We start from the raw sequence: 19,017 nt of genomic DNA, 5'->3' as shown, positions 1-19,017 counted from the left end.
CTATTTCTGAAAAAATCCTTCTATTTAGTTTTGAAAATTCAACTTATTTGTGAATCAATTCGTACTTGAAGATAAGCATTTAATATTTCTCTGAAAACGGACTATTAAGATCGAATCTCGTAAATTTCACTCTTCATCAGTATGACGCTCTTTTAGAAGATGCTAATTTCGCAAAGGATTCAGAAAATGATCCTAGGTAGGAAAAGGGCTAAGCTGAAGCGAGTATGTTGATATGGTTTGTGCTAGAGTTACCTAAGGGATCTATGCCTTGCGTACTCTAGTAGAGTTCTGTTCCCCAGGAGTTTAAAAATAACAATGGCTAAGTCTATTGACATTTTGATTATAAAGCAAGACTTAAACGAGATTGTGACCTAAACAAAATCGAGCGAGTTATTATGAAAGGCTCTCAGAATTAAATCTAAATTGTATGCTGACCACGAATAAAAATTCGTTTACAATACTCGTGATAGCAAAATAATAAAAGTCTTTTGTGTTCTTAAGTGGATTCGGAAACTATAAGTTGGACAATGACAAATTATTATTAACAGCAATACAAGATACAGATATAAGAATTCTTCTTTTGTACTCATTAAACAATGTTATTTTCAATGATAAGATAAATGATAAACACATATTAAAATAAACCTTTGAGTATAAGAATGTGTTCGTATATTTTCTGTGATTATAGAGAGTTGATTATTCTACTAGACAACCATGGCTGATCAGGCAACTGAGAATGCCGCATCGGACACTGTTTCGAATATAACCAAGTCAGAAGTGTCTGAAGGTGGCAGCAAATCTACGAGTATGTTGTCAAACATAAGGGTAAGTTATCTTTCAATCTGTAATTTTCAAAAATTCTGTTATGAAAAGGCCCTGAAGTTATTTATAATACAACTATAATAATAATTTAATAGTATCCATGGTTAGCCATGACAGCGTTGACTACATCGTTTTAAAAAATGGTATAAACATGATTAGACGTGAGCCACTGAAAATATGTGTAAGTACATAACACAGTCAGGAGACATTTCCTATAATTATGAGCGGAACAACAAAACAAGCGCTCATAAATATATTATTATTCTTCATAAGATATTATATAGTTCAGAAATATTATTTCCACGATACTTCATGATACTAGATTTTTTTGTTCAGATAGTTCAAAAAACCTTATACAAATCAATTGTTTATACGTAACGCAAGTAATCTATCAGGTTCTTTTCTGTTTTTGAGAAGTTATACAAAGTAAACTATACTTCTGTTACATTCCTGCATAAGCTTTGACCGTAACAGGCAACAGACATAGCACCCATAAGCGGATTGTGCGGTAACACTAGTTTAGAAGTTAGCTGGCCAATAAATAAACCTTGTGCTGTAAAACTAGTTTATAAGTTTTCATGGCTATCAAAGAAATGTTGTGCGGTAAAGCTAGTTAAGAAATGTGTTTGACTATTAGAGAAACTTTGTGTTGTAAAGCTAGTTTATAAGTTTATTCGGCTGTCAATAAAACTTTTTGTGGTAAAGCTAGTTTTGTTCGGCGATTTGGTGCTTCCTTGTGTAATCTTTTTTTACTTGCTATCAAGTTGCATCTTTTACAAGTATTAATGACTTCATTTGTACGAAAAATGTGTTAGGTGTTTTATTATTGTTAGACTTTACTCAAAAATAACATGAATGATACTTTTCTATCATTCAATCACTGTTTACATTCGTTATTGCTAGACAGTAAAATTTTAGCATTGGATCTTCTCACAGACTGATACATAATCAAATACGTAATATTATCGATCTTGTATTATTAAAGTATACATAAATATTGAGGAATAATGAATTCAAATAGGCCTACAGTGTCACTATATTATGTTCTATAACAGAGTTTGTATATCATTTTGTATAGTTTTTAGAATTAACAACTCAATTGACTCAATAAACTTCGTCTTTGCATTACGTTAGATCCTACAAAGTAACTAATGACGATAAGTTACACAGACAATTTACTCTTCTCTCCTGAGCACATCCACTGGTCCCTTTCCCGTCCCCGACCCCGTCCCCGAACTCTACGCGTGTCGTCAGGCACTAGTGTCGGACATCAAGGACATTGAGACTCTGGAGACCGCCTTGACCAGGGCAGTATTTGGAGAGGTCAACCTAGCACAGCTCATGTATGTAATTTGGCTATTCTCGTGTACTCATGTGACATTTTTGAGCTAGGCAGTTGTTTCATATGATTATTTTCATAAGAAAACCCGTGGCACGTGATAAAGGTCTGTACTTACGAGTACCTTTATGTGGTAATTTTGAATCTTTTATAATTACAAGGGCTTAATTTCAGAATAGAGATTTTTCTGCTGGTCTTGCAGACTTGCTAGATTTTCCTCCATTTAGGCGTTCTTAGTGATATATCTTGAATTTGAATGTTTAAACTTAATATTATATCATTAAACTAACTCAATCAGTACACATCATGACTTTTCTTGAAATCAATACAGGAACTTCTTCTATACAATAAATGAAACTTATAACGCACCAGCGATCACCAGTTTTTTGGTATGGTATATCATACCGAATTCAGTCCTACTTTTTTAATGGCCAGCTGTACTTGTCCTGCTCTCGTGGAAGCTCTCCTGACAGATGATTCTCCAACGCCAGGTTTGCACACAAAGAAATTCGTGTAGAGGAACTCATGTAAGTGTTAATACTATTAAGCTTCAAATAGTATTAATAACTGACTCATTTAATACAATACCTAATACACAGTCATTCTTGTTGGCATATACTAAACTCTTGATACTGTGACGTCACAAGACCAGTCCGACCTCTCCACTACATTCAGTGGAAATAAATGAGCGGTTTCATAGTATTAAATATTTCCTAGTTTTTTTTTTTTTTTTTTTTTTTTTTTTTGCAATCAAAGACCATGAAATTCCAAACTTGCTAGAGAACATATTGACTTTTTAAGAATAATTTGTTTATTAAAATAGGTTATATTTTCTTTTCACATTATGATTTTAAATTATATTAATACTTTTTAAACCTTTATACAGCAAAACAGTTGGTAGCAGACAAATAATAACAGATGATCGCGCGCTTCAATCAATCAGCTGTGATAAATACGTGAAGAGTACATGGCCGGCAAGACGAATAGTGTGACGTAACTAAGGGTAGTGGGGGGGGGGGGCAGCACTGTACTATAGACTAGTCAAAACTCCAGTCTTGACTAGTCTAATGAAACGAGTGCTAAAGCCTAAGGGCTCCCCAGTGCGGCTACTTCTGGCTGGTTTATACCTTCCTGCTCAACCAACAGTGAGTACAGCAAAAACCGATGTGTTGCTTAAATTTGGGCAACCTTACGGATGTCCAGGCGTGGCACATCACTAACCGCAAATATTGAGATTCTGGGGCGCAAGGGTAATTCGATATGCCTGATCTTTTGTAGGAGGTTACTGTTGGAAGTTGGTAGGGTTAGTTCACTAAGAGTTAAAGCCAGCCTAGACATAAGGGTGTGCATCCCCCTGCCTGCTTTGACTGTAGAGGCTGGTTCAGAGCTCGCCTCTCCTTCTTTCTAGGGGACATGACTTGAGATTAGTGCCCTAAATTTCTCCTCGTGAATCTCAACAGGAGGCGGCCTCTACCCCCAACCTTACCCATCCAGAATATCCTGTCCTTCCGGAAGCAGCGCAAATGTCCTTATAGTCAAAGGTGAAATTTTCTAAGCTTCTTGTACTACGAGAACAACAAACCTAAGGGATAATGCGGATTATCGTTGCAAAACATATTGACATATCAACAAAAAATGGATTGATGACATTAAGCAAGGTGGATTTTTTAATATTAATGGACGTATTTTATGAAACCTTTCATGATTCATATATTAGGAATTATTTTTATATCAGTGCATTAATTTCCCACAGACGTATAGTTTTCAATAAGAATATATTCAAAAATTTTTAATGTTTGTTTCTTGTAACTGTAACCAGATTACTATGAGCGAATAGCTTGTTTTGACAAAGAGTTATTAAAATGTTGTCATGCCTGTATTCTAGAGACAGAAATATCTGCAAAAGCCTATTAAATGTCGATAAAGAGTTAGTAGCCTTCATAGCAGTATTGGACCATCCCAACCTGGCCTTGTTATCCCATAAGTGCAGTTGGAAAAACTGGATCCGACGATACTACAGGTAATATAGACATTGATACCAACATAATACTTAAGCAATTTCAAACAATTTCGTCCAGTTACTGTGTCAAAGTGGTCTGAATGTGTATAAAATACTAACTGGTAAACAATAAGAGATGACATGGCAAAACTAGCTATTGGTATTCCCAGGACTTCCTCGTGAGCTTCGGTCTGACAAAACAAAACCTAATAAATCCTATGTTAATCATGGTGGTTGATGTTTTTTTTTTAATCTTTTAATAACCTTTTTTATGATTTTGTGTCCTAAGTTCTGAAAATAACTAGTGAGGGAACGTTTTATGTGCCTTACTTTAAATGTAACTTAAACTGTGGACTTTATAGAAACTTCAATCTTTAAGTGGCCATCAAATTTGATAGAGTAACATTAGAGGCCTCTAGTTTGCGCCAATCTTCTACTTTTTGTAATACCTTTAAGATGAGGTTTCACTTGAGGGTGTCTATTTAAAAAGTTTGACTTGCCCCAAAATACACCACTTTTGAGGGGGGGGGGAAGAGAGGAGTCAAATATTCTCATACATCATAAAAGTTTTCAGTTGGTCATATATACATCACTTAAAGTAAAATCAATCCATTTCTATTCATAAGAAAGTTAATTAAGGGAGTGGTCTTTAAGACACCCGGTATAGTATTTAAAGATTCAGTGACAAGAAATATTTCTCCTGTTTATAGCAATTTTTTAATAAAATATTTTAGCTTAACAGAATATGTGAAAATGTATATTTCGTATAATGTATGTACCTATGTAACCATGTTATATTGATAAAGGTTCCTTTAAATGAATATTATTACCCCAGTAAGCACAGAAGGGTCCCTACAGACAAGGGAACCATGGTGATTAGTCTGAGTGTATTGACCAATATCAATGAATACATAACTAGATTCATTGCTAATATTGATAATGTTGGTCCTCAGTTCTTGCTCTGGGCAACAATAATATTAGTGATAGTATCCACTTTTTATAATAAAACGTATTGCAACGATATATGCATATTTTCTACTACGTTATTGACAGTTTTCTATTTCCCGAATGTATTATAAGAGTGTTTACTAGAATTTTTAATTTTACCTTACAGTTGTAGAGATATTTTACCTCGTAATATTTATTCGTAAGTTTTATTTTTGTAGATTGGAATCTATCAATCCATGGAATTCTCTATTTATACATTATCTGGTTTGGGATAGTAAATATACCAATTTCTTGCCGACAATCCTGAAATCCTTGTATAAAAACTACGTACACGTTGAGAACATCCTGATGGTTATTCCACCTGGGATCAATATGTGTTAAGTATTTAAGTTAAACCTATACGCTTAAAACTTTAATATCTACAGGATAATAAGCTTTACTAAGTAACTAACCTTTTTGGTAAAATCCCTTATCTTTCATTTTGTTTTATCAGAGCACGAAAGTGTAATTTATTTAATTTTCATTGTTATAGGAACCAAAACACATCTACAAAGATTTTTTTATGTTTAATGCTCAGACATTGTTTTAAGAGGATATGTAAACAAAAAGTAGGAGAATGTATATCTTCTAACATCAGCTGATATAAAGTTTTCTCATTTCATGGCTATCTCTTTATTTGATACTTTGCTAGAGCGTTTAAAATTGTTTTTTATTATGCTCAAAAACAAGCTTGTGGCAGAAATGACTATCTTAGGACATTTTTCGTTGTCAGAACAGATTAAGGAATGCTCATCTCCTTGAAATTGAATGTCCGGCTGGACTGAAGGCTCAATATAGACAACTAAGACAAAGCATAGAAAACTTATCTCGCCTAAGGTCCAGGATAGCTGAAGAGACTATTTAGATGAGTGAATGAATGTTTATTCCATCAACTTTACATGAAATACACTTAAAAATGACAATAGCAAAGCACTAAACAGAATTGTTTTGAAAAGAATAGTTTACTAGTTATCTAGCTGAGATATTACTTAAATAATGAATGAGGAATAAAGCCTGCATGGGCAGATAGTATGAAACCTTTCTAATCATCAACAATATTGTATTGTTGATTTAGTATTTTCTCAGAATCGCCATCTAATAATGAGTGCTTATTATAATCTGGATGAAAAACTACACCTATGATAACATAATGTTGGTGGAACTAACAATATTTGCAATATGGCTTTTAAAAATGACTATCTAGAATTAATATTTATTAACGTTTTGACAATTATAGTAGTTTGCGATGATTTTTATATCAGTTAAGGAATCATTATGTTAAAATACACCTGGAGAGTAAATGCTATGTTGAATTTAATTTTAAATTGTATGATTTTGTTTTACTTATGTGTTGTTTGGATACTAGAGCACAAAACTGTAGGTTCCATTGTGGCATTAAATACTGTTTATGTTAACAACTGTATGGTCTGATCAGTAACTTTCAGTGTAACAACAAATAATACGGGTATAAAATGAATGCCTTCTGTTAGACCTTTGATTGTATGTTCAGATTCCGTTATATACCCCCAACGCTTAACCTTTTTTCAATGAACTTATAACGTTATAAAACGATGTAGTTGAGTAACAGAACTAACATTATGCCCCCAACGCTAATTCTTCATTTACGGATGACTATAATGAATTACAATTGGTTACTAGCTAAGAAAAGAGGGTACCTAATTACGTATTATATCGACCATACCTCTACATTTCTCCAAACACAAAAATTCAACAAAAACAACCAAATAAAAAACCGAAGGTGCTGCGGAAGCCCGCGCTGATGTCAACGAAAGAAAAACATTTAAAAAAGTTTAAGCGTTGGGGGCATATAACGGAATCTGACCATTTGTATTAGTTACACAGGAGATAAACCATTCTTACGGACGAGGTGAGCTGAGGTGCGGTGGATTATTTCAGTTAGTTCTTAGGTCTGACGGTAGGGCTGCGCCACATAACTTGATTGTTACCGTTAAAATTTACCATCCGAGTCTCTCACTACGCAGACGACAGTCTGCGAGCGCATTCTTTATCTGTGCCTCAATTTTTAGTATCGGAAGTTATCAAAGGTTAGAGTAAGTTAACATATCAATAACGATACGTTGGCATTTCGCAAATAGTTTATATTAAACAGTTAAAATATACACTAATAAAAGAAGTTCAGGATTTCCCGCCTCTTCTAAATAATTAAATAAATTACAGAACGCAAAGTAAAGAGTACAGCCTTCAAACTCACAGGTACAACTCAATTGCTTTGCATGTTTTCGCCATTATTTTGTTCACAAAGCTCACTATTAAATTATATTGTTACTTTAATAATATTGTTCGTGAACGTAATTTCAGTGTGGAAAAGTAATCAATATTAGGCATTAAAATGTATGTACGAAACCTTTTTAGTTCCAGAAATTTCCTTACACTTCACTCCGATCTTCCCGCAAGGAGAGGGCACTGAAAAATCGTTTAAGACCTTAACTCAGACCCTCTACCTCAACTTGAGGCTGGACGTTGTGAAAAAGCTGATCATTCGACGAGCTGGGTAGGTTTATAAACAAAGACAAGTTGAATTCTGTTTCAGTTATTGTTCTAAACTTCCACCGATTGATCATTGAATAGCTAATGTACAAATTTCAATATTTCAGGGAGGAAGACAACATCGACGTACAGCCTCTGTTGTTCCACCAGTACGACGTGTTGCGCTACGTATTCGGTGACTTCAAGCTGGGCGATGTAATTGACCTTGGTGACAAGAACAAATCCATCCTTGTTGCTGAGGTATGTTTGTGGGCCTACTCTGTGTAAATTTGAGTAGTCTTCTTAAATACGTCATTTGTATTCGCAATGAATTTTTTGCAAATCCGTGCGGGGAAGAAGACATCTTCGACTTTTAACCTTTGTTATTCGAACAGATACCTAAAACTCTCCTCTATAAATTGCCTTGACAAGCATACTATTTTGTATTCCTTTCTGAAAGGCAGTATTCCATTTCCTTTATCAGAACAAATCCTAGGGGCTAAAAGGAATTCTTACATACGAATCAAAGTTGCAGGATGTATTAGGGAATACAATTTAAATTTTTGGCCCCTTCGTATGAATCTGATTTTACTGTGTAGTCTGAAGTCAAGAAAATGTGGATTGAAAGATAAAAAGGGTGTTAGACTTTTACAATCGTTTGCGATGTGATACAAGGATGGAACACTAGATTGGAATTTATTCTCTTCCAATAGCTATTCTTGTAAAATATAAAGTTGGCAAATAAAAATATTCTTTTTTATTCAACCATCATCAATAGTTTGAATAAAGAAGTACATATTGTACTGAGTAGGGGTTTTCAATAATTAATAGAATTACTGCTTTAAATGTTGTAAATAAATATCTGTATAAACCTTGGCATGTTTAGCATTATCGTTAAGTTTTCACCCAAATTTCAATGATGTTATACTTTTTCAATTGCATACAATTTTTAAACTTATATAACCTTAACAAGCTTTTTTATTGTATACCTCTTAAGAGAATGTGAAAACATTCAAGGGTTGTTTGATACTAAAACGTATCAGAACCTACGTAAAATTATTAAAGTAAATCAATCGAATTGATTGTTGTTTATAAAACGATTTTCATAAAACAGAACCAAAAAATTTAGTGAATAATAAACTTTGGCCTTTCCACAACTCACCGTTACTTTTTACGTAATTTGAAAAATCCTAAAAATATATTTAAATACATATAAAGAATGAACTAAATGAGGAAACATAATGTGTAATTTATCAAATTGGCATTTTATCCTCCCCTTTGAATACGTCATTCAGTTATAACGGTTCTCAGCTCAATATGCGATGAAAACACCATCATTTCGTGATTAATGAAGTAACGGTAGGAAGGGCAATTAAAGCAAGTGTAACGTTTGTGAGAAATAATCTGCTGAGATGCCACGGCACCGCGGGCAACTCACTGGTATGTTTTGAATAACGAAGTCGATCATATACATGTATTCAGTACAATCAATATACATGTATATACATGTAAGTTGCAGGATTGCTGTATACAGGATAACGCTGCAATTAATTTATCAGCCTTGTTTCCGTCAACATCCACATTAGTGCCAATGGTGATGTGCTAAAACCAAGTATATGAAAATATAATTACTGAATGGGAATTGAACAATAGTCTGTTTTATTACTTTACTAAGAAATAAAATAGAAACCGCTTTCTTTTCGGTCTCTTTAAAGATGTGAATAATAATTTACAGTGAAACTCAGATAATTAGAAACTCAAGGAACCAATAAAAAATATAATTTGTCCTAGATTATTTTGAATTATGCGGATTTTATTTTTACTGTGCAGGAATTTCAAAGGACTAGGAAATAAGATTGTACTATCCAAAGTGTGTAATAAAAATAGTTTTACTATAATATAGTGACGACCTATTCTAACTACACAAAGTAGTTAATTAATTTTGACAATGATAATGGCCTCTATCGCAAAATTTCTTCGATACTCAAAAGAACATCCTAAATTAAAGAATTCGGCCTCACGTGGTTGGAAATAATTAACAGTTCTAGCTGTTACCCGCAGTATCGCGTAGGTGTGTACTTTTCTAGTGTTATAACAGAAGCCAGTCATACTATTTCAATGGCATCCTAAACGTATATATCACCGTACCCATGGCATTTTTTTTTTTTTTTTTTTTTAAGAGAGAACATTTCCGAATTAATGCAAAGCAAATGACAACATCCATTACCTAATTAGCATCGTTGGTGAACGCCTACACAACATTTCACGTTATTTACTTCAGTTTTTTTGTGAACTTTAGTGACCACTATATGTAACGTAAATTCATGCAAGCTGTATTAATTTTTTTCAGACATGAACTTATCTATTTTCTGAGATTTAAATTATTTTTAGTCGAAACGAGTACTGTCAGTTGGTTACAGCAATGAAGGTTAAGATCTAACTTTATTAGTGATTTCAAAGTCCATGCACAATTTATTACATTTATTATACATATACATTTATTTGGGTAGCTTAAGATGTATTTCTTAGCTAATCACTAACATGGATCGAAAGCTTCGTTCCAACAGTTTTGTGAAAACTGTTTTTTACAATACTTAGGCACTGATTACTTTGTTCAAAACTATAACACAATGCTTACAATTGTATTTAATTAATTATTGCTTCAAATACTGTTAACGTTTATGATTGTCTGAATAAACCTCTGCATATTTAGCCTTGCCGTTAATCTTTCACCTAGACTTTTTATGATTTTATTTTAAAACATTCCCTAGAATTTTTAAATGTTATATGTCGTTAACAAGCTTTTTGATTGCATACCTCTTAATAGAATATGAAAATTTTTAAGTGTTGTCCAATACTAAAACATATCAGTACGTAACATTACTAAAGGAAATCAAAGATAAGAATTGATCGTTGCTTATAAAACGATTTTCATAAAAACCAAAATAATTTACTAAATAATCAACTTGGACTTTTCCAAAACTCACCATTACTGTTTGGTTTTTAAATTGCTAAAAACACATTTAAATAAATCTAAAGGATAAGCTAAATGAGGAAACATACTCTGCAATTTATCAAATTGATTTTGAAAGCTGTGATTAAGAATGCATCAGCCAAACAAAGAAGGTTAAGGAACATATAGTTTTTTTTATACGTCCAAGAAGAAAGATCGGCCACGTAAAACATGAACTTAAAATTTAACACTGTTTATAAAATCTAAAATTATTAAAGGTACCTAATTCAAAATTTAAAAAAATCCTCTATGCTTATGAAATGATTGTTATGAAGAAGATCCAAAATAGTTTATTAAATAATGAACCGGTGCTTTTCCTAAATTCACCATTACTGCCTTCAATCTATTTAAATATTTATTTAATTCTTGACATACTACATATAGCTGTCCTCGTTAAAAACCTGTACCTAATTCTTTTTTTAGACTTGTTTTTATTTAAGTAAAAATGTGTTTGTTATTATCAAAACCACTTTTTTCAGTTAAGTGGGTCTGATGATATTTTCCTTCATACGAAAGGCTTTTCAGAAGTAGAATGTGATGTTTGGAGGAATAGAATTTTAAATTAACTAAAAAACAACTGAAGAATATTATGCGTCATTACTACACCACTTGAGCGAAGAAATTAAAAAGTTTAATATTTGAACAAGATAAAAGTCCTCTTCTGCCAATACAGTGCACGCGTGCTCAGCTACGTATTTTCAAAGGCCAAAAATGTTAAATTTAAGCTTGAATTATTACTTCATCACCGTACTTACCGGATTTGCCTCAAATGACGTTTTTATTTACAAACCTAAAAAATGTTTCGGTGGCTAACGATTCATGGCAAATAAGAAGTTCATCTCATAAACCGCTTTCTACTTTCAGGACGTCCCAAAATCATACTTTTTGTATGGTTTATAAATTAAAGAAACGTTTGAAAAAGTGTGTAAAACATATAGAGGGTTATATTCAAAAACATTTAAATCTATAAATATAATTAGTTTTCCATCTTTTTCTAAGTATTTATCAAACTAAATCCAAGCTAACATGATAAACACTATATTCTAGAATTATGTTACTTTCTTTATTGATGCTGTTACTTAAGGTCCAAATGTAGGGTGCCAATCCATTCAAGCTATTTAAAGTTAGACATTCAATGTTTCCAAAACTATTGTACAGGTGGGATAATCTTCCAGAGAGATTATCATGAGTTTTATACGAGTGCCCGGAAGAGAATTTTTTTAATTGTCTTCGACGGCCTTGTTTTACTGTGGGAAAGTTCGAAGCCGCTTGTAACAGCTGATAAAGGATGACTTTAAAAGGAACTAGTAGAATTGAGCTAACTGCTATATCTATTATTTTAAAAATCCGTAATTTTTAAGGCAAATCTAGAGTGAAACTATGACATAACATGTACTAAATCTGAAATATACTTTTTTTTAATGGCTTCATGAAAATGGAAGATTTGGACTATCTGGCACGTGACCTTAGGTCGGAAAAGTACCGATATGAAATACCACAGTTCATCAATGAGAGCTTCAGTGGCGTACTTCTGGTGAACAAAGAGACGCATTCCTCGAGATAGTACCTAAAATTAAGCTAAGATCACGTTAGCGCTCGTATAGGTTACTACTAACTCATTTTTGATAACCAAATCTAAACTTATTTGTACAGCCTAATAACAAATATTAGATAGGGACAAATTGGCCACCTTCTCGCCGTCATTACTTCATTTTGGGAGACATAAAAACAATCATAAAAACGTCACAATTGCATTTCACTTGTATAAAGGTAAATAAAATCTTGTATTTGTAATAACTTATATTTTTGGTCCCTGGTAAGAAAATATCTTCCAAAAACAGTGGCCTCCGGATAAAACTAAAGTACAAACATTTCTAAAATCTTTCAATTTGTGTTGTAGAAGACTAGTGAGGTAACGGTCGGTGCCATGGTGGTGACGACGGATGTTGACTATCACCACATCAACGAGTTTTTCTACTTACCAGTAGCTGACGTGCTATGCCACCTTGATCAGACCCGCTCCGATATCAGCAAGCAGACTCACGTCTTGGATAAGAGAGACTTTTCTATCGTTTTCACGAAGGAGGAAGAGTGAGTAATACTTCTTCCCATCACTATTTTCATAGAACCTCCTATGCAAGAACGTAGCCAGGAAACATTTGGAGAGGGAAGATCCAGACAACTAATATTTTCTAGTAGTGGATAAAAATTAAAGAACCCATTTTATTCCTTAAAATTTCTTGACACGTTTCTTTGTTGGAAACGATCTGAATTATTTAAATAATAATAACCGTTTACTAAATAAAATAATTGAAACTCCAACGAACTAGACTTGCCTCCTTGGTAACATACCCATATTATTCTTCATAACACAATGGTTCTTGTTTTTTTCAACATAATTTTTATTTATTTTACCTTTGAATTTTTTGGCGTTTTAAGATACAAAGTTTGTGGAATATGAAGTTTACAATCACCTCCCTAAGCAAAATCTGGTGCATTTAAAGCCTTTTTTGAACGGATAGTTATCGCCGCCACCAGTTTGTTGACACATGATCGTAGCATAGAGAAATACAAGAGGAGGTCGTAACTTTCATCGAAAGAAAAACGAGAAATGTAATACCATGTTCTGGTCCCATAATTTTTGACATGTTGACTCCCTCGAACAGTTCCTAATTTATTTCTCCACTTCCTGCATTATATTTTACTTTTTATCACAATTGTACTCTATTGCCTTCCGCTTGTTTACCTCTACATTTAACTCTCTTATAAACACTTATATATGATCACATAGCTCCTATTTCCCTTTCGTTTTGCAGCGTAGTCTTCGAAAAGTCGGATCATCTTTATTATACCTTCAGATCCCATCCGAACCTATCAAATCATTTAGGTTTTCAGATTGGTGTCTGCGATGAGCAGCTTTATGACATTCTGAACCTTAAACTATCTCAAAAGAGCGCCCAAGAAGTATTCCATTCATTTTTATGGAGAGATGTCGGCACAATAACTGGAAGTCAACTATTGATATTGGTGGTTCTTTTCATACACCAACCCGGTTTCTATAAAGGTTTACAACCTCATATGCCTATAAAGGTACGTTCCTGAGTCTCTAAAGTGGTAACATACTACCTGAGACTGACAGATGAGAAATTCTACTGCTTCAGCAATCCAAGCTTCCTTCGCTTCTTCTGATTCTCCTTCTAGAGGAATTTCAGCAGAACCCAACCCTTTGCACTAGCGAAGATTTCGCTGCAACCACCTACCCACTTGTGCTTGGGGTTCTATCTTTGGAACATTTGGGCGGAACCTTCCATCTTGCATAGATTAATCCCAGTGTACCTCTTTTCTTATTCCATTTACATGATATATTCACCAGGTCTATAATGGCACTGAGCAATGATATGATCCAAGCTTATTTCTCTAGAACCCTTGAATATTATATCCAAAATAACTGTGACTTTTTGGATCTGTGAAACAATTAACTAACAATTACTATTGCATATAATACTTACTTTTATAAAACAAATTAATTAAATTAAATTATGGAAATGAACAGGTCACAATAAGTGATTTTTCATTTTCAGTTTACTTTCACTGAAACCAGATGTTTTCCGTGAAGAGTCGGAGGAAGATACAGAATCGGTTGACAGATATGTCCCGTTTGGCGGAACGGATGATAAATCCGTATCCTCTATTTACTTGTATGACGAAGAGAGAGAGTTCAGAATAGTGGACCCTGCCATGGAATATCTGCTGAACAAGACAAAGCGGGGTTTTCTAGAGCAGCAGTCAAGCATTGATGCGAACTATCCCAGAGACTCCATGGACTCTTCATCTTCGGATATTAACGCCTACTATGGTTAGTAACAAGATGTTTCTTTTGTTAATGCTATGCAATAAATATACAAATACATTAGTTCCTTTAAGCTGTTTGTGCATCAAGCACATACTACTTTTAGCACCTATTGCTTAGTATTTCACTCAAGGATATTTTTATACAGATTCAAGATCTTATCGACCTGATGTTTAGGTGTAAATAGGATAACCTTTACCCAGAAACTGATTCTAAACGGATTGAGATATGGGTGTAAAATTTTCATCACACCTATTCAAATACTTGTTTGGACTTTTTGGAGAGTAAAAATATTTCGCTCCCCTTTTTCAAAGGGGGTAGAGGGCGGTCACTTTAAATTTTCAAATTGCAACCCCTATATTGTGACATGTAATTTGAAACACAATGACATAAAAAAAACATCTCTCGTCGATCCTGGCAAAATTTATGGGCAAACAACCCATTACATCGAAGGGTGTAGTAAGTCTTTATACGCCTGGACATACTCCAAACTCATTGAGATAACAATGTACAACCTTCACCATACTTATTAAATTACTTGTTTAGATGTTTTTTGGGTAAAATAAATTCAAAGAGGTGTAGAAGGGGATAATTTTAAATTTTCAACTGCAACGCCTATTTTGTTAGAGGGTTTTCAATAGAAACACAATGATACTAAGAAATCACCTTCAGGACTTAATTTACACCCATGTATATACAATATATCGTATGAAAATTCTGAGATTTGATCAATCGTGACATGTTTTCCGAAGCCCCTGAATCATGTGAGCTCTCTAATCTTACAGCTGAGTTTAATGTTTCCCACGTTAAGCAAAATAACCTAGTATCTTCCCGATACAAACATCTCTTTCAAGAAATGACCTTTAATTACCTCAGAAGCGGTTTGAGCCTAATATTATTTTAAGAAGTCCATCTCTAGCCGTCCCTCCTTTTTTGCCGCCATCTTGTTTCTGCCGTGACGATAGCCATGTTCTATTTGGTTGGGCGGTGAGTGGGCCCCGGCATAATTTGTTTACTTTAGCCTAGATTATAGTTAAGTATTAGATTCTTCATTCACCTGAGGAAGAGATCAGTTTTAGATCTCGAAACGTAGTGTTACTGATTGTATTGTATCACTGAACTATGGCATATGTCCGGAAAAAATCATGTTTACACCTAATATTAATTGTAAACAAACAATTTAAGAACAGCTCTTCGACCATCCCTGTCCTAGGAGAAACTCATTTACTTATTGTACAGGAAGGCCAAGCTGGTCTGTGCACACGGAGAAAAAGTTTACTGCTCCTGTAGCTGCCAAAGACCACCCTATACCCATACATAAGGAGCGGCTACCCTATAACGGCCCCGAGGATGGCTTCAAGATATCTTTGTTCGCTCTGCATCCAGATCTGGATGACAGGTTACCCGAAAAATTATTTTTTCATTAAAATAATATTATATAAGTTGCAGTTACAGCTTTGGAAACAATATTACTCCAATTTTTATTCCAAGCCAAAACAAATTCAAAACTCTTGTAGACATATTGCTATGAATGGAAAATTCAAATAACCAATTGAAAATTTACTTAAACCAACACTTACTAATATGGCATCGTATTTGTCCCTCCGTGAAATTTGGTTGAGCGTCATTGAATCGTATCACTAAGGAGGGTGGCAAAGTTCTCTTTTTAGCTGTCTGTATGTGAACTAAAAATTATTTTTACATGATTATCTGTACGTCTATCTACAAAACGTCTCGATGATAAAGGATCAGTGATTTTATTTTTTGTTTCAATAAACGATGGTAAATGTCCGGAAAAATCCTTTTTCCTTCACAGCCCTTCCATCGTAAAAATACACTTCTAACAAAGAATCTCAATGAATGATGACATGTATAAAATTAAACTTTTGCAAACAACATCATGAACACGTTGTCTGGTGTACTCCTAATGTTTGTATTTTATAAGTATGCATTATTACAATGATTTTAGTATGTAGCTTGTGTATATGTATTTTCAAAATGGCGGCCATTTAAAATATTAAAACCAAAATAACTTGAAAACCAACCGTTTTTTAATGGCCGCCATTTTGAAAATACACAAAAGATTTTTTTTATATATATTTTTACAATTTATGTTCATGTTTATAATATTTATGCCAAGTTTCAACAAAATCGGTAAACCCGTATTGAAAATAAAATTACTTGTATGTAAAAAACAAAATGGCCGATCTAAGGTAAACGAAGCTAGATAGGACTATACATTATATGACATTTTTCGTTCAGTTTGACCTCCTGAACAATTTGGTGAAGTTTGGTCCTGTAATTTTGGGACACCCAGTATATATATTCTACAAACTAGAAATGATTTCCAGATTATTTGTTTGAATATAAGCTAAATAAACTCAAAATTTGGAACAAAAAGTAAATTTTCGATTATATTTATTAAAAATTAGCAATACTTAATTATTAATAAACTTAATTAATAATACTATTGACGAGTTATATTTCATAAAAGGGGATAAAAAACTTATTTTGAGCTTTGAATCGATTTGGATAATAATATTTTTATACAGGTACGCATTTGATTTGTTGGAAACTGCATTTGAATGTTACCCAGACAAACAATACTGCCTGCTATCCTTGCCTACTTCCTACCAAGGTTCACCTCTCACTCGACATTTCGTCGTACGTAATCTTTCAATTATATATTTTATTTATGTACTTACTAGTTCACTAAGGAAGTACTTATGTATTAAGGGAGGAAAGTTTCACATTGCCACCAGAGAGTGAAGACAAAATGAAGCTGTGCCGAGGGTTAATTTTCTTTTAATGTTAACAAGGACTTTCCTCACGTGATAAATACATAGTTCTCCCCACACCTACAATGTTGATAATAAACCACATAATCATGTTTATAATACTAATGAATTCCTTAAATATCATTCATATATGCTGTAAATACAATAATTTAGGCAATACTTGCACCACAATATTATTCATAAGGGATGAACATCTTTACTTCTAAGTAAAATATTAGAAGATTGAGATTATATTATATATTTATTTATCACTAACTATGTACAAAGTTTGGTGTAGCTTTACTCGGTCCTTCTAGATATATTAATGTTTTATTTACAAACCAAATGGTTGCTAACGATTAAATAAAACATTTCTTAAGCTATGTTTATAGGACATTTTTTTTAAGATGAGTATTATCAGCCACAGAGGTTTTTGACACCCTTTTCAGAACACTCTGCACAACAGAACTGTAAAGAACTGCAAACAAGAAAACTGTAAATGCCTTGGTATTATAGAAATTGCAAGCGTCATTTATGGTTATTGATTTTTGTTATAATTATATATTATTAGCGACATTTGTTATAGATATTATTATTGTTATTATTATTTATTATCTGTGTGTGTGTGTGTGTGTGTGTGTGTGTGTGTGTGTGTGTGTGTGTGTGTGTGTGTGTGTGTGTGTGTGTGTGTGTGTGTGTGTGTGTGTGTGTGTGTGTGTGTGTGTGTGTGTGTGAGTGTGTGTGTGTGTGTGTGTGTGTGTGTGTGTGTGTTGTGTGTGTGTGTGTGTGTGCGTGTGTGTGTGTGTGTGTGTGTGTGTGTGTGTGTGTGTGTGTGTGTGTGTGTGTGTGTGTGTGTGTGTGGTGTGTGTGTGTGTGTGTGTGTGTGTGTGTGTGTGTGTGTGTGTGTGTGTGTGTGTGTGTGTGTGTGTGTGTGTGTGTGTGTGTGTGTGTGTGTGTGTGTGCACTACTTTGATTCTTTGGAAATGTATTTATTATTCGTTTTCTATAACTTTTCAGATATTTATATAAATTGTTATCCTTTCATAGATATTAAATCTGTTATATTTTTTTTTCTTCTAAATATTTTATTTTCTTTTGTTGTTGACTGGTAACTTACGGATGTTTGTTTTGATATAAATTAATTATGTGCTTGTTTGTAAGTAATACGTAGCTCCTAGTCACTCATCAGTTTATGTATGTTAGCCACCACTTGTAAATTTCTCATTGTATGTTTTTTTGATGTATTGGGTTTCTCCCGTAGAAATAAATAAATAAATAAACAATAGATAAGCAATACATATGTTCTTCTATTTTCATTTATTTAATACTAGCTGTTACCCACGGCTGTTCCAATTGATTAACAGTCTCTTGTAGTTTCCAAATGGCTTAATTAACACTTCTGAACATAGGCTATGGTCACTGAAAGATATTTCTGTATCCTAATCCGTTTCATAATAATTGGGCTTTAAGTTTAAGAAGCAATTTTTTGTCAGCGAGTGAAAAAAGTGTTATGATTATGAATGAAATACACAAAATACTAATTTTTAAAATATTTAAATGATTAATTCTAACTATTTTAGGACAAAATGTGTTTCAAAATTTTATCGTAGAACAACATCGGGAAGTTGAGAACAAAAATATAATTTTTCTAGGGATGAAAAAATATTTCCTCCGCCATGAGTATTTGACCGTCACGAAAATGCTCTAGTTTTACTATTTAAG

At 33.4% G+C, this 19,017-nt stretch overlaps 1 protein-coding gene across 1 annotated transcript in view; it reads left to right on the top strand.

Moving 5' to 3' along the window:
• Positions 1-697: 697 nt before the first annotated feature.
• Positions 698-19,017, top strand: part of LOC124358138 (cilia- and flagella-associated protein 61-like) — a 52,004-nt gene continuing 33,684 nt past the window's right edge. The window contains exons 1-10 of the mRNA XM_046810432.1: positions 698-825; positions 1,993-2,165; positions 4,047-4,181; positions 5,327-5,484; positions 7,542-7,680; positions 7,784-7,916; positions 12,569-12,759; positions 14,250-14,524; positions 15,758-15,917; positions 17,071-17,182. Of these exons, the coding sequence (XP_046666388.1) occupies positions 715-825; positions 1,993-2,165; positions 4,047-4,181; positions 5,327-5,484; positions 7,542-7,680; positions 7,784-7,916; positions 12,569-12,759; positions 14,250-14,524; positions 15,758-15,917; positions 17,071-17,182 (1,587 nt within the window). The 5' untranslated portion in view covers positions 698-714. The remainder of the gene's footprint in view (positions 826-1,992; positions 2,166-4,046; positions 4,182-5,326; positions 5,485-7,541; positions 7,681-7,783; positions 7,917-12,568; positions 12,760-14,249; positions 14,525-15,757; positions 15,918-17,070; positions 17,183-19,017) is intronic.

The sequence above is a fragment of the Homalodisca vitripennis genome, chromosome 3 (genome assembly GCF_021130785.1).
Source record: "Homalodisca vitripennis isolate AUS2020 chromosome 3, UT_GWSS_2.1, whole genome shotgun sequence".
Lineage (NCBI taxonomy): Eukaryota > Metazoa > Arthropoda > Insecta > Hemiptera > Cicadellidae > Homalodisca > Homalodisca vitripennis.
Note: the sequence above shows the minus strand (reverse complement) of the source record. Positions and strands in the feature narration are given on the sequence as shown.